Source organism: Citrus sinensis, chromosome 2, assembly GCF_022201045.2.
Source record: "Citrus sinensis cultivar Valencia sweet orange chromosome 2, DVS_A1.0, whole genome shotgun sequence".
NCBI lineage: Eukaryota > Viridiplantae > Streptophyta > Magnoliopsida > Sapindales > Rutaceae > Citrus > Citrus sinensis.
The window spans coordinates 19,828,107-19,842,211 of record NC_068557.1 but is presented as its reverse complement, the minus strand read 5'-3'; the positions used below and the strand labels follow the sequence as shown (position 1 = coordinate 19,842,211).

At 32.9% G+C, this 14,105-nt stretch overlaps 2 protein-coding genes across 7 annotated transcripts; both read right to left on the bottom strand.

The window, feature by feature from the left end:
* Positions 1-6,189: 6,189 nt before the first annotated feature.
* On the bottom strand, positions 6,190-8,170 carry LOC102613521 (E3 ubiquitin-protein ligase bre1-like). Of its 2 annotated transcripts, none has more exons than XM_015527440.3 (2): positions 7,028-8,170; positions 6,190-6,851 (listed from the first exon to the last, which is right to left on the bottom strand). In XM_015527440.3, the coding sequence occupies exon 2, from the start codon at positions 6,796-6,798 to the stop codon at positions 6,265-6,267; it is 534 nt and encodes a 177-aa protein (XP_015382926.1). In that variant the 5' UTR covers positions 6,799-6,851; positions 7,028-8,170; the 3' UTR covers positions 6,190-6,264. The 2 variants fall into 2 exon arrangements, with proteins under 2 accessions (XP_015382926.1, XP_006469610.1); XM_006469547.4 differs by having other exon boundaries at positions 6,190-6,866; positions 7,028-8,169.
* A 125-nt stretch (positions 8,171-8,295) lies between these two features.
* LOC102613028 (uncharacterized) lies at positions 8,296-14,105 on the bottom strand. Of its 5 annotated transcripts, none has more exons than XM_052435436.1 (15): positions 13,771-14,103; positions 13,037-13,677; positions 12,587-12,747; positions 12,233-12,293; positions 12,025-12,090; positions 11,721-11,806; positions 11,308-11,371; positions 10,964-11,176; positions 10,361-10,426; positions 9,884-9,963; positions 9,638-9,751; positions 9,227-9,290; positions 9,062-9,132; positions 8,749-8,844; positions 8,296-8,314 (listed from the first exon to the last, which is right to left on the bottom strand). In XM_052435436.1, exons 1-11 carry the CDS (start codon positions 13,910-13,912, stop codon positions 9,640-9,642), a joined length of 1,692 nt encoding a protein of 563 aa, XP_052291396.1. In that variant the 5' UTR covers positions 13,913-14,103; the 3' UTR covers positions 8,296-8,314; positions 8,749-8,844; positions 9,062-9,132; positions 9,227-9,290; positions 9,638-9,639. The 5 variants fall into 5 exon arrangements, with proteins under 5 accessions (XP_052291396.1, XP_052291395.1, XP_006469608.1 ...); XM_052435435.1 differs by lacking the exon at positions 8,296-8,314 and adding an exon at positions 8,380-8,656; XM_006469545.4 differs by lacking the exon at positions 8,296-8,314 and having other exon boundaries at positions 8,380-8,844.

Here is a 14,105-nt window from a genome sequence, read left to right as displayed (position 1 = left end):
TAGGCCACTAAAGCAAAAGCAGCAGTGAAAGACCGATGGTGGCTTCTTGAAACCCAACCCATTTGGCTTTGGGTTAAAAGCACTTTTGTTATTGCTGATTAAATTTGATCCACTTGTCCTACAGACCCAGATCTCTTAGGGCATCTCCATCCACTTGGCAGCCCTAAAAGGTACCCCTAAAAATTATGTGCGAATTGTCATTGTAAACTAAGACCAATAAACTTTTTTCAAGAAAACAAAAGCCACCATTACTCTATTAGGAACTTGTTGGACAAAATGTATTTGTCTTGCAAAAAAAAGAAAAAACACATGAAAATTCTTTATAACCATTTAAACATGAATACATGATAATATTTTTTTTATTGTCAAACTTTCTTAGAAAATTCTTACTTTTACAAATTACGTGCCGTTTTAAATAAATTCTCCTTTTAGCCATGTAGTTTTATCCATAAAATTTCATACATGGCATGCTAATCACATAAAAAAATCACGATTGTTAATTGTTAAGTTTTTCTTCTTTCTTTTGTTGATGATTCAAAAAAGTTATGTAGATTTTCAATAAAGGTGGGTAAATTCAATTCAACTGGATTGACCCAATTCAATTCAACTCAACTCAACTAAATTTAAATTGGTTGATTTGGTCAATTTTTTTAACCTAATTAATGATCGAGTTGGGTAGAGTTCATGTTACTCATAAAACTTAATCCAATTAAAAAATAATAAAAAGGGTTTGACTATATTGGAACCGTTCTAAGGTGGAGCACACATTCATAACCTTACGATCAAAGTTTTAATGTGTTTTTTATTATTTATCATTTTATGTGTGTTGCTGTGATTTTTACTCTACCTTAAAACAGCTCCAAAGTAAACATTGTCTAATAAAAATTATAGTGAAATTAATATCAACTATCAAACTATAGCTCAATTTTTAGAAATTCGATCTAACACAATCCCTACCCGCCCCTCGTTTTCGATATTTGAAAATGATGATTAGTTATGTCTGTCCTCACGCTTTTAACTTGAAAATTGAGTTCATCACGCATCAATTTTGACCAAAGTATTGCAAATCCACAATTAAATGTAGCTTATTGAATGAAAAGTTTGAATCAAAAGCCATCGCAAATAGTAAAAATAATAAATGTGCTTTCATGTGATTAGTGAGACAAAATTCATCACTTGAACAGCATGGAAGCTTCATTTTCTTGTCGGCTAATGAATAATCTTTTGTGGGTTTATGAAATTTTAAAAACATTTATGTGGTTACTATTTTCTTGACTAAAAAAAAATTCCACATGATACAATGGAGAAGAAAAGAAAATTGAATGTCTGCTTTTGGAAATTTTCTCACTCGACTTTCATATTTAAAATGAATTTGTGGCCTAAAAAAGGTGATCAAATATGACAAAATTAATATTTAACTGTTATACCAAGTGCCAAATTTTATTACTTGAGTGTTGAGAAATTTGATTGTGATATTGGTGCTGACTTTTCGTATTATGTATTTGTGACTCAGGGTCCCTGATAAATAATTAAATATTCGTCGTCCTAGTACTAAATGATGGGAACAAGATAGCCGTCAATTGCGGGGACCAAAATTTTCAGAAAAAGGAAAATTCCCGCGAAATTGATTTGATATTATCCAAAGCTTAAGATTATTTCATTCATGGACTATTCTTGGCCTTATTTTTGGTTTATCATGTGATTAAAAAAAATCATACTGTTATGGTTTTCTTTTATAACTCTTCATGCACCAATTGTAGATTTGAAAAAGAGTGAAGAGACTTGACAAATTAATGCACGATGCTTATCATTTGTTGGGAGCAAAGTGCTGTAATTTGAAGGAAATTTCGGACGAGGATGATTTCAAAGCCGTTTTTTAGGAATTTAATCATTTGAAAGTGAAACATGACCGAGATTTAGGATTTTTGGCGAGCATCAATGATTTTCACGTTGCCATAAGTTTTGGTTAGAGTTTTTTAGAAAAATATTTTTTAATAATTAATCTATCGACAACTCACTCCCCTCTTTATGTATGCAAGCGAGGTTTAAATCCAAATCTCTTATTTGTAACGTAAGATTTTATCATCTCAACTAAATGAAACTCTGAATATAACTAGTGTTAAAGATAATAAAAATAAATTATGTGAGTCAAGAGATATCTAATTCAATCAATTTTATCATGCTACATCATTTTGTACAAAATAAATTTGTACAAAATTTTGTGACTATATCATTACTCTTTTAGTTTACTATTAAAACACATGATTTAATAACGTGCCCACACAAAAAAATAATAATAATAATAAGGGTGCCTGCAACTGAGATTGAATATATATATAGAGTCCTCATTCATCACGACATCTTGGATCCACTTAATTGTGATTTTGATTTTGATTGGTCTATATGAACTTTTTTAATTGACCAAATTATGATTGTAAATTTGATCAATTCTCTAAAAATAAAAGAATTTTAGAATACATTAAAAATGTTATATCAATCATACAATAAGGCGATATCATTATTGTATGTATATATTTATTTTAAAAAATTATATCATGTGAATGGTAGTTATGATAAATTCAAGATAAATGGGTCTGGTTATGTTAGAACCATTCTAAAATAAAGCACCCCTTTAAAATTACAAAATTAAAATTATAATAAATTTTTTAATATTTATCACGTTGTGTATGGCTGAGATTCGTACCGCAAGATAAGCATAACCTAAATTCAATTCCAATCTTACTGTTTTCCAAAGCTTTGACTAGTTTTTCAAGCTTGGACTAACTAGTGGTCAAAATGGAATAATTGTCATTGATACCAACCCTTAATTAACGGAGGCCCTCAACTAACCAATTAACGAATGTTTAATTACTGGCCCTACGAGAAACCTTTACTTTTTGATTGGGTTGACTTTACAATCATATCTTAACTTCGTGGGAAAGCAATCAAGAGGAAGAATTTTTTCCAAATTTATTTAAAGCAAATTTCTCCATTGTTTTTTATATTTCTGAATTTCTGCTAATTGATGTGACCTCAACAAATTTTTAATTATAAAATTACTATATTCGTATAAAAAATTTGGGATTCGAATTATAATTCAGATTTTTTTTTTATAAAAAAAGTATACTTTTATACTAATTATGCTATTTTTTTTCCCTTTTTTGGTTAAGTAATTATGCTATGGTTATGCAAATAAAAGAATTAAAAGTAATTTATTTTTCCAAAGGAAAAAAGAAAATCACCATTATTACACCAAAGTATTTAGAAGTTTCCGAGAGCTTGCACTTGGGAGCAGACCTTTCAAATTAGGCAATAGATATCAAAGTATTAGCAGACCTTTGAAGTTACACTCTTATCACATAATGTCAAGCACATTGTTTTCACAAAACTAGCAGCTCCAACATCCTGATGAATGTATCAACCAATAAATTTCGGCATGATATTATAGTGCTAAATTACTTGCTATTTGATTCATGCATTGAAAATATCACATCTCACAATATTAATATACATGATATATCATGAGTTCAATTGTGCTATGGTACAATTTTTTTTTTATTTTGTATAAATTGATGTAACAAAATAATTTTTTTATATAAAAATAAAAAATAATTAAAAAATCATACGTTTTATGTGGCATTTCCATTAAACAATATTTACACCACATTTATTTGTCAAAATTTTTGCGAATATAACATTACTATGAGCTCTCTTTTTTATGCACTTGTATTCAATTGTTTGAATTTAGAATATGAATTAATGATATGGCAACACATTCTTATATTCTTAAGGTGTGTATAGGAAGCCAATCAAATGTTTGTGGGGCTGTGAAAGGTGGGATTATTTACATTACAAAAATTTCTCTGAATATTCTTATTTTTATTAAAAATATGCATTACAAAAGCACCCATAATGTGAATTACTATTAAGAATAATTTATTATAAATTAATATTATATAATTATTTTAAACACCCATATAACAACTCATTGTTCAATTTATAATTCTCATAAAATAAAACAAAAGTCTTGTAAAATAACTTTTTTTTATTTTTTATTTTTGCTTTGGCCCTTCGTCTTCATGTCTTTATCTTCTTCTTCTCGTTTGCTTTTTTTTTTTTTTTGTGTTGGGTATTATTTATGAAATATTTATTAATATTATTATTATGTTTTCATTGCAAGTTATTTTGGGTGAAAATTCAATATTGAACATAAATATACAAAAAATTAATAACTAAAATTATGTTAAATAATATTGTTGTAAGTGTATTGTTGGGGGGACTTAGCATAAGATTTATAGGTATCCAACCCAAAATACTAGCCTTTTAGGTGGAGTGACCTACCACCTTATAAACCCAAGCATCTCCCCTTTACTAGTCAATGTGGGACACAACTCAACATGTATGTTAAATCTCTTAAAGTTAGTGTCTAAATAGTTCTATTAGTGTTTTCAATAAATAAAGTTAAATAACTTAAATATTTTAAGGATTTTTTTGTACAAAATAAAACTTAATCTTTTATAATTAATATGATAATATCTGAGTATATAGAATAACAGAGTATTTAAATTAATATTTAGAATACAAATAACCTCACCCAAATGTAAAACATACAACTATTTCATTAGGTAGTGGATACTGGATAGACATTATGCAGCTGATCAGATTGGAGCCGTGAAAGCCCAGGCCCAATTTTGCTGAAGTAGAACCTGAAGGTCGAGTCAACCGTTGTGAGTTTTCGTTGCAGGTCCAGTCCATAATCACAAAAGCACATACCTCTCGTTTGTCGTCCGGGTGATGAGTATGTAAAAACTAAAAAGAGTTGTGATGAATATCTAAATTTTTTATCTTAAATTTTATTTAAAATAATATATTATTTATTTAGTGATTTATAATTTTTTATAAAATTTAAATAAAAACAATTTTGGTCGAATTTATTTATTTTAAATATTCCGTTTTATTTATTTATTTTTAATGAAAATATTGGCTGATCTAAATTAACAAATTTCCAATACTATTTATATTTATCTAATAATCAAAACTAATTTTAAAAAAAGATTTATTTGATTTATATTTTTTTTATTTAATGGCTTAATGGACTTAATTACAATCAGTTAAATCATTAAGTCCGATTATTTTTTGACTTAATGAAAATTTTCAATTTTTAAGTTATTAAGCTAATATTTTTAACTTCTTACTTAATCTAAAAACTTTGAACGACATTATTAAAAGATATTCTCCAAAATATCCCTATCTAATTAATTAATTATCATTCGTATCTAAATAACTTTAATAATTTGCATATAACTTGTGATAATATAGTGATAGACTATTATTATTATTATTTTTTATTTTCTTCAAATTAACATTATTTATCTTTATAATTTTTAATGAATATTTTTCATATAAAACATTATAAACAATAATAAAATTGATTAAGATATAACAACTTAGAATATTAAAAGGTTGTATTCAAGTGAACATAATTATGTTATGAAAAAATATTCTCTTATTTGTTTTCTTTGAAGTGTTATTAATTGTTTAATATTTATAATTTGTAAAGATACCGATGTAAAAATATTGGTTTTTATATTTTTTGAAGTTAAAAAAATTTAATATTTATTTTTTACAGTTAAAAAAAACATGTTATTTAGAATTAAACATTCAATTTTATTTAGAATTGAGAATACTTTAGATTTATTCAAGTTTCTAATAAGAGCCACTTTAGATTGAATTGATCGACATAGAAGAATTTTTTATTTAGACTGTATTGATCGACCTAGCTAGAAGAAGCATTTTGGATAAATCAAATGATAATCAACACAGTCTATTATATGAATATGAATATGAATTTGAATCTCTCTCAAGTGTTATTAATTGTTTAACATTTATAATTTGTAAAGATACATATGTAAAAATATTAGTTTTTCATATTTTTTAAATTAAAAAAATAATTTAATATTTATTTTTTACAATTCAAAAAAAAAAGAAGAAGAAAAGAACATGTGATTCAGATTTAAATATTTAATTTTATTTAGAATTTAGACTAATTCATATTTATTTAAGTTTCTGATAAAAGTCATTTTAGGTTGAATTGATCGATCGACCTAGAAGAATTTTTTATTTGGACTGCATTGATCGACCTAGAAGAAGCATTTTGGATAAATCAAATGATAATCAGCATAGTCTATTATATGAATATGAATTTGAATTTGAATCTCTCTCAGTTGCAAGTTGTACGAACATCTATTGGAAAGGAAAAAGGTTCTAAAAAATATCAAGGATTTCAATAATCGAACGGTTGCAAATAGGACAAGTCCCGCGATTGAGCCACAGATCCCTTGAACAAACTCTGCAAAAAGTGTGGCCGCAGGGAATAAAAGCCGCACCTTTATTCCTCTCCATGCAGACGCAGCACATCCAATCGCTGCCCTCCCTCAGTGTCAGTACTTCTCCTCCTTCCACGTCGCCATCTTTTTTCATCTGCCAATCACCACCGTCCGTTTCTTCAATCAGCATCATCAGCGTCTTGACAGCGGTTCCAGCAGCATTCTTTTTGGGAACCACGAGGCCGTCTCCAGAGCGCAAATTGCGCTCGGCAGCTAGTGCCATGGCCAGGTTCATGTTAATGGTAGTACCGGCACCAGCAGCAGTAACTGATGCGGCAGCGTTTCGCATGTGCATGCGGACGTGGGTTCCCCGTTCTTGTTCTTCTGGTTCTTCTTGTTCTTCTTCTTCTTGTCGCGGCATGATTGTGAGTGTTTGAGTTCTGAAGCTCCACATGGATCCACAACACCCCATTCCCTTCAATCGCAGCCGTTGCTTTAGATTCTGCCACACTCTCGTCCTCCTCTCTATGCCGTTCATTTCTTTTAAATAAAACATCAATAAAATAAAAAAAGAAAGGAAATTCAGTGATCACACTCTACCCCCTGCTTTAAAAAGTTGCATTAATGATAATGTGATTCTTGCATAATGATATTATTATATTAGTGCAAGTAATGAACCAAGCTTCACAATATTCACTTACTTGGGGAAGAATTGGGAGTCTTATCTTGTGAGTTTCTTGTAGATTTAGATTCTCTCGAGGAGGCCAGAAGCAGAGCCAGAGGAATAAGCAAATTGAACTGGCAATCGCAACTTGGGAGTAGAAGTTGGGGACTTCAAAGTTTAAATTAAAGGCTAGCCATCTAGATAGGGCTTATAAAAGGGACGGAAAAAAAGAAAGGGCAAGTGAGAAAATATTTAGCTACTTGGTTACTTTGTCAATCTACTGTTACAGTGAACTACAGATTAGATAAAACGCGTAATCACGTTTGTCTAATTTCAGAGAGAGTTTTCAATGCATGCAGCGCGGCGGTGGGGGGGAATGGGAATACATATAGAATAATGTATATTCTATGAGTAGGGTCCCAACGCAACCCTTTAAAACATTTTGCTGTCAGTGACTTTAAATCTCTGTAATTGATTTGATTGGATTCATCTTCCTTTCCTCTTTGAACGAATGACTGAACAGTGAAGGAGGGCTTAATTTAATTCAATTATTATCTTAAATGAGGAGCAAGCAATATATGGCATGGGTCCTCATTGGGATTAATTATTTTGAATTTGGAGTTTGAACCAACTCCTCGAAGAGCTTAGCTACACTGTTGTTGTACTATCCCCTTGCCTAATCAACTTAATTTATTGTTTTGATTGTAATAAAATGAAATACCCAGAAAAATAATTCATGTCAACTAACTAAACTAAACATTGAAGATCGAACGGTATCAGCATGAACAACCCTGCTAGGACCCCATCAATGTTGCGTCAGAAGCACTTTGTGTAACCAAGGGTGGGGGGGAAAAAAAAAGAAAAGAAAAAGGCCCTGTAATATAAAGCTGCTCGCCTCCATCTCATCTCACATCTATTGTTGATAGAAAAAGGTCATTGGTTATGAGAATATATATAATGATTCAATTTACTCTCGTAAAGCCGTGAAACCCGGCGCAATTTGCACTTGCAAATGTGTCCCAGTTGGGGTAGATAATTTGGGGTTGTTTCTCATTTTATGGCAGCTTAATTTAACGAAATGAGGGGCTCCCTCAAAGCGAATCACACAGGAAGCACAGTACTGATTTAAATTTGTTACTGCCACGGTCGTTGGTTATAAATTATGACAGCTGAACTTTTTACCCTTTCTGGTTCGTTAAAATGATGGAAATAAACGAGAATCTACCTGCACTATGCAATGATAGCAATAACATGGGCTCGTGGACTTTTTGGATCTCTCTAGGGCCCCATGCCAGGTGGGCTACATGCCAGGATTCTCGCGAGGCTGAGCCATCAAAATCTTCAGAGTTAGGCATCAAGTTTAATTATTATTTATAACCTACACGAAGCGAAGTATTAATAACTCGTGTGATTAATTTATAGGGATCAACATGAAATGCGGAGACGAGTTCCGCGAAAAATGTCAAGACAATTGCTGATCAGGACGTGACCCGTGTTTTGAGTTACATTTTATTTTTGACAATAACACATATACGAGGGCCCCACCACCAAAGACCAGATCACAATGTATTACTTCATCTTGTACACATACTAACATTGATTCCCGAAACATGCTTCTGCATTATATCTAAATCTTCTTTGGCATCCAATGTGTTGTGAGTTGTGACTGAAACCATTTGGTTTTTGACTGTTATAACTCCTAAACAATTAATTCAGAGGTCCCTTTAGAGTTCTTGGATATGACACTGCTACACTCACCTCGTTATAATGCATATGTCCTCTCTGATGGTAAATGTGTCTTGGTTAGCGAGATCCGAATACAGTTCAAAATTTACGGTTTGCCCCGGCGCAGCCCTACACAACAGGAAACCAAAGTTACTGCCGTATACTGCTGTTAATGTCAAAGGAAGAGGCTGAAAAAGCAAGTCATGGTTACCAACCAGCAGGGCACTTGACAAATTCAGATTCAATTAACTGCCAGCTTTTTTTTTTTAATCTAACTAGATGGTGGAATGAATTGCCCTTATGTAATAAAAGCATGAGAAATCTATGCACAAGGGGAGGGAAAAACCTTATAGCCACCAAAATTCCGGTAGAAAATCACCAATTGTAAATTACACCAGCATCTGCTTACTGTACAAACTGACAAAAAGTATTGATAATAAACATTTTCACAATGCAGCAAAATTATTCTGAACATGTGCATAGCATAGAAAGACATTGTTCAGACACTTACCGTATCAAGAAACTTCAGAGAGAAAATAGCATCACTAAAGGGGCATGCCTTTGCAACAATAGGCCTGAAAGGTGAACCACATGAATTTATACTAAAATGCAAAGAAGATTTTCATTGTGATCAAAAGAAAAGCTATTGCATCCAAAAAGAACCTGATCTTTCAAAATTTTGAGGGAAAAATACACAATAAAGAGAAAAAAAAACAAAGAAAACGTCCTGCAAGTCTACAAACACCACATTTGCTGAATTAATCCATTAAAGTTTAAATTAAACCCATCTGATTGTAATTGCTCATCCCATAAATTTTCTGTGCAGAAATGATCCCCATGAATAGTCAAATGAGGGAATTCTAATCGTTTAAAAAATTTAGATTAACAAACAAAAGTTAAATTAGATAGGTGTAGCGCATACTCTTATGTTCTGTCCTGTAGCATCAAATGGCGATAGCTACGGCCTCGGAAAAATCGCTGCCAGTGAAATTGGAGATAGTTCCAGAAACTCAACTTCATCTGCTCCAGGACAAGCCTGCAACCCAAGTTTCAGTTGTAAGCAAGCATGTGAACACACACATTGTTTCTAAAAAACCCTCAACCCTCTCTTTCCCCTGCAGGTAAGCTTTCGCACTCATTTTTGAGTATTTGAGAGAAGATTGCTTACCATCTCACAAGGCACCTCTGAATACCTCTAGATATGGGGCGCATGAAGGATGGATCCCGTTGAGCATAGAGCAAACCAACCTAGGGAAATACAGAATGAAAGAAATATGAATTTACAATACCACGGGTATGCGGTTTGAAGAATTCAGATGTTCATGGGGTATTGAGTTTTAACAGAAAATATAAGTTCAAAATCCAAACCCCAAATTCTAGCATATTTCATACTTTTTCAATTTAATTTTTAAAAACAAATCTGGAAAATATAAGAAATTCAATGACCTCAAGTAAAATCAATGGTATATCATAATCTGAACAAGGAAAGAAATAACAATATTACACTGGAAGTATTTTGTTTAAACTATATATGGATTTGGCAAAAGAGTAGATAAAAAATCCCAGAAATTGAATTACACCAAGAAAAATGCCAAACTTCAATGCAAACCCCAAAATCTTATTACATCAAGAAAAATGCAAATACCTCCAATAACGCAACAGCAGCAGGGTCATCGAAAATCTCAAGGCTACAGTCAGCTAGGTAATTAACCTGAAAGAAGTAGGAAAAAGTTCACAGGTTACAAAAAGGACAAGGTAAAAAATAGATAAATGAACAAAAAGGGGTATGCAGGAACCAGCATTAAGATATGGCTTCACTAAAATGGTATTACAGGATGCTATCACCTGTGATAAATACTTTTCACAAAGTAATACCAATCAATTAGCTCTTGTATACACATAAAGGGAGAGATAATTCCCTGATGACCTGACTTGACTGAACGAAGTGCTAGCCAGAGAGATTTCAAGATCAGACAATTTGGACAAAATCACAATGTGCAGATTATAACTCGCAGACCATTTTTTAAAAGGAAAAAAGGAAGTATAAAGTTTAATGTTTAAACAAGCCAATGATGCAGAAAATATGTGTATGATGGCTAAAAACACAGGACTGTAGAAATCTAGAAGAAATGAATACTTGTTTTTTAAATTAACAATAGAAACCCAATATATCAGCAAAATAGAAGGGATCAGTTTAGAGTAGAAAAATTGTGATATTCCAAACAGCACATGCAAACAAACCGCTTACCCCAAATTCTGTACGGACTAGAGCCTGAACAAAATCCATCAGTTGAATCTTTGCCCACTCTGCAAGCAGAATAGTGTCATCTGTTCGAGGAGGATGCCTCCAAGGAGCACCAAAACGTAATTTGTCTTCCAGTACTCTTCCATTTTTGGCATCAAAAGCAAACTTTTGCAGGAGTAGCAAGGCTTTATCCATGGCAGGATTCACCACAGTAATCTACAATGAATCATTTAAGAAAAAGTAAGTTAACATGCGATCCCAAGTGAATTAACAAACCTAACAAATTGTAGGAACAATTCAATACAAGGATTCAATGAATTAATATGTAAATAAATAATAAAACTTACTTGCAAATAAGCTAAATATGCATCAACAATGTCCTCAAATGTACTAGCCCTGTCTTCCATGACCCTACATTTCAACCAAAATCAAGGTCATTAAATAACAGAATACGCTGCATCACTTTTGAACGAATAATTAACTTGGTTACAAAGAAAGACAAAAGTGATATTGTATCTCACAGTGTACTACCCATTGCGCCACAAACTAAATATTGTTGGATAGAAATGAGTGAGAAAAACCCAGATTATCATACAAAAATAACAGATGTACTTTGTTTGTGTGAGAACCGGAATATACCATGCTCCACCCATCACTCATATCTAGATAATGATGGAGCCAGTTTCTAGCCCAAAAAATGAAGATATTATCCATCTATATATGTTGCATGATAATTCAACAAACATAGAATGATCCTTACTTCTGGTAATAATTGCTTTGTTTGAGTGCGTAAAGCTCAAACAGATGGCGGGGGTTAGGCCCAAGTACCTCAGCAATCACCGTCCACTACAATTTCATCAAGGATACTGTTAAACTAATTAAAAAAAAAATTAATTCATGACGTTACTCCAACAAGTGTGAAAAAGGGGATGGGGGACTCATTTAATGCTATTAGAAGGAAATGCGGAATTTGATGCTGTGGTTTCTTTGATCATCTTTTAGCTGTGCATCAGTTCTTTCTTTCCCAAACAAATGTTCAACAATAGACCAGCAAAGTTGGTCACCTCTGAATTGCTGAAGTAATCAGTAACCATATGCATTTTAGCTTCTTGTGGAGTCCACCCAAAAGTCTGCAGATTTAAAAAATTAAAGTGATATATATCAAAATAACTTGAATATGGAAATGTGCATGAAGTATCATATATAATAGTATGACATGAATGGATAAACAATGATGGTGATAGAGACCCACAAAAGTTTTGTTATGAGTACCTCACGGGAGATGAATATGTCTATAAATCCAAAATCCAAGTAGGCTCGGTATGAATAGTAACTGTATATAACAAATTATTAGCAGGTACACCAAATTTAAAAAACTTCTAAGTTATAAAAAAAACAAGAGGAAAGCAATTACAAACATTACTGATATCAATGCCAAACACAAACTTCTCACATGAATTTAAAATCTCACAAGAATTGTTAGGGGCTAGGAGAACATTCCCTCGTGCCATCAATCATTTCTAAGTAGAACTTATTGTTACTTGTAAGTTGACAAATAAACACTTAAATAGCTGCTATGAAGTAAAAAACAAGCAAAAATTAAGATGATAGTGGGATGGGCTAAACCTATCTGAAGTAACAAGTATGACAGGCAAGCACCGCTCATTTACACCCAAAGCAATTATTCTCCATATCAAACTGTCATGATACATTGATCCACAGACAGCTGAATCATCCGTTAGAATTGCATTGCGGAGAACTTCAATATTGTTTATAACCAGCTTCGGCTGCCCAAACAGTGCAATACATCAATCAATAACCATCTTCCACAATAAGACTCTTCCAGCATAATTTTTCATTTCATAACAGGCATGAACAACTAATGCAAATATACAATTAAAAATTATAATTAAAGAAAAAGGGAAACCATATACACCAATTCAAGCATATGGGTTTGGCACTCTTACATAATTATCAAATTCTTAAATTACCAAATTGTCTCTCCATTTGGAATTTACACAACAAAATGCTAAATAAAATGATGATGATGATGATAAAAATCTGCCTGAAAACTACCTGAAAGCGATCAATCTCGGCAGCTTGTGACAACAAATCAATCAACAAGCAAGGCCAATCGGTACAAGAATTCGCCAGGGACCTCGAAAACCCACCAGTTCTGTTCAAGTTGGCAATGGCATTAGCTCTCCACTCATGCTGCATGTTTAACACCTCCTTAGCCAACTTCAAAGCCACAAGCCCTTCTCTCAAATACGTCTCTTCTTCAAGGGACAATCTCTTCCCGTTCTCTCTCAACTCCAAAACCCCATCAATCTCTTTGGCATTTACTCGAGCAGACAGAGCGTAAACCGCCCGCTCCCACAAAACAGACCCAGAAACCTTATCAGACACCGCATTTTTCACCTTCTTGTTACTTTTACTAAGTATTCTCCTAAGTGCAGTGTTAAGGCCGTGCCATTTGTTAAGAGTGGTGAAAATTTGCTGCGAACTAATTGTACCAAGTTTAATTCCCCTCTCCGCCATTGATTCGAGGCATGTCTCGAGCTGGGCTTTGCAGTTTGACAAAGTGGGCGGCTCACAATTTGACCAAGACGACCAAGGAAAAGACTGATTGTGCTGTGGGTGATGATCCTTAATCGATTCAGCGAAGTCTACGTAACCAGTAAGGTGAGGTTCTTTGTTCAAATCTTTCAGTAGCCCTGCCAAAAAATAAAATAAATAAATAAAATGTTATCAGAGAAAGGGTTAATTGTTAGTTGTAGAGGGGGGTTGAGTGTGAAAATGTGTATTACGTTCGAGGAATAGGGTGGTTTTGCCGACGCCACGAGGGCCGTGGATGATGAGGGGTTGAGGGACGCGGTGGTGTTGAGCGTGATTATTTAAGACGGTTTCTAGTAATGGTCTTGGTATTATTTTCCATGCTTTGTTCACCATTTTTTTCTTTCTTTTTGAGTATTTGTTGTCTCTGCTGCAGCTGCTGCTTCTTCTTCCTCAGCTGATGATTCTGCTGAATAAAGTTCAAGGCTTGGGGTTTTGGGTTTTGCTGTCAAAATTAGGGGTTTAGATTAGTCCTGGGTTAGCCAACTAATGGGGCTCGACACGGGCTCAGTCTATTGCTGCAAGACTG

What these genes read in the sequence shown, in the direction of transcription:
- LOC102613521 (XM_006469547.4), bottom strand. Translation starts at nt 6,864, where the DNA reads ATGAACGGCATAGAGAGGAGGACGAGAGTGTGGCAGAATCTAAAGCAA.
- LOC102613028 (XM_052435436.1), bottom strand. Translation starts at nt 13,912, where the DNA reads ATGGTGAACAAAGCATGGAAAATAATACCAAGACCATTACTAGAAACC. An exon ending in ATTACTTCAGCAATTCAGAG is followed by an intron (nt 11,807 to 12,024) that starts GTGACCAACTTT and finishes ATGAAATTGTAG; the next exon opens with TGGACGGTGATTGCTGAGGT. An exon ending in TAGTCCGTACAGAATTTGGG is followed by an intron (nt 10,427 to 10,963) that starts GTAAGCGGTTTG and finishes TACTTCTTTCAG; the next exon opens with GTTAATTACCTAGCTGACTG.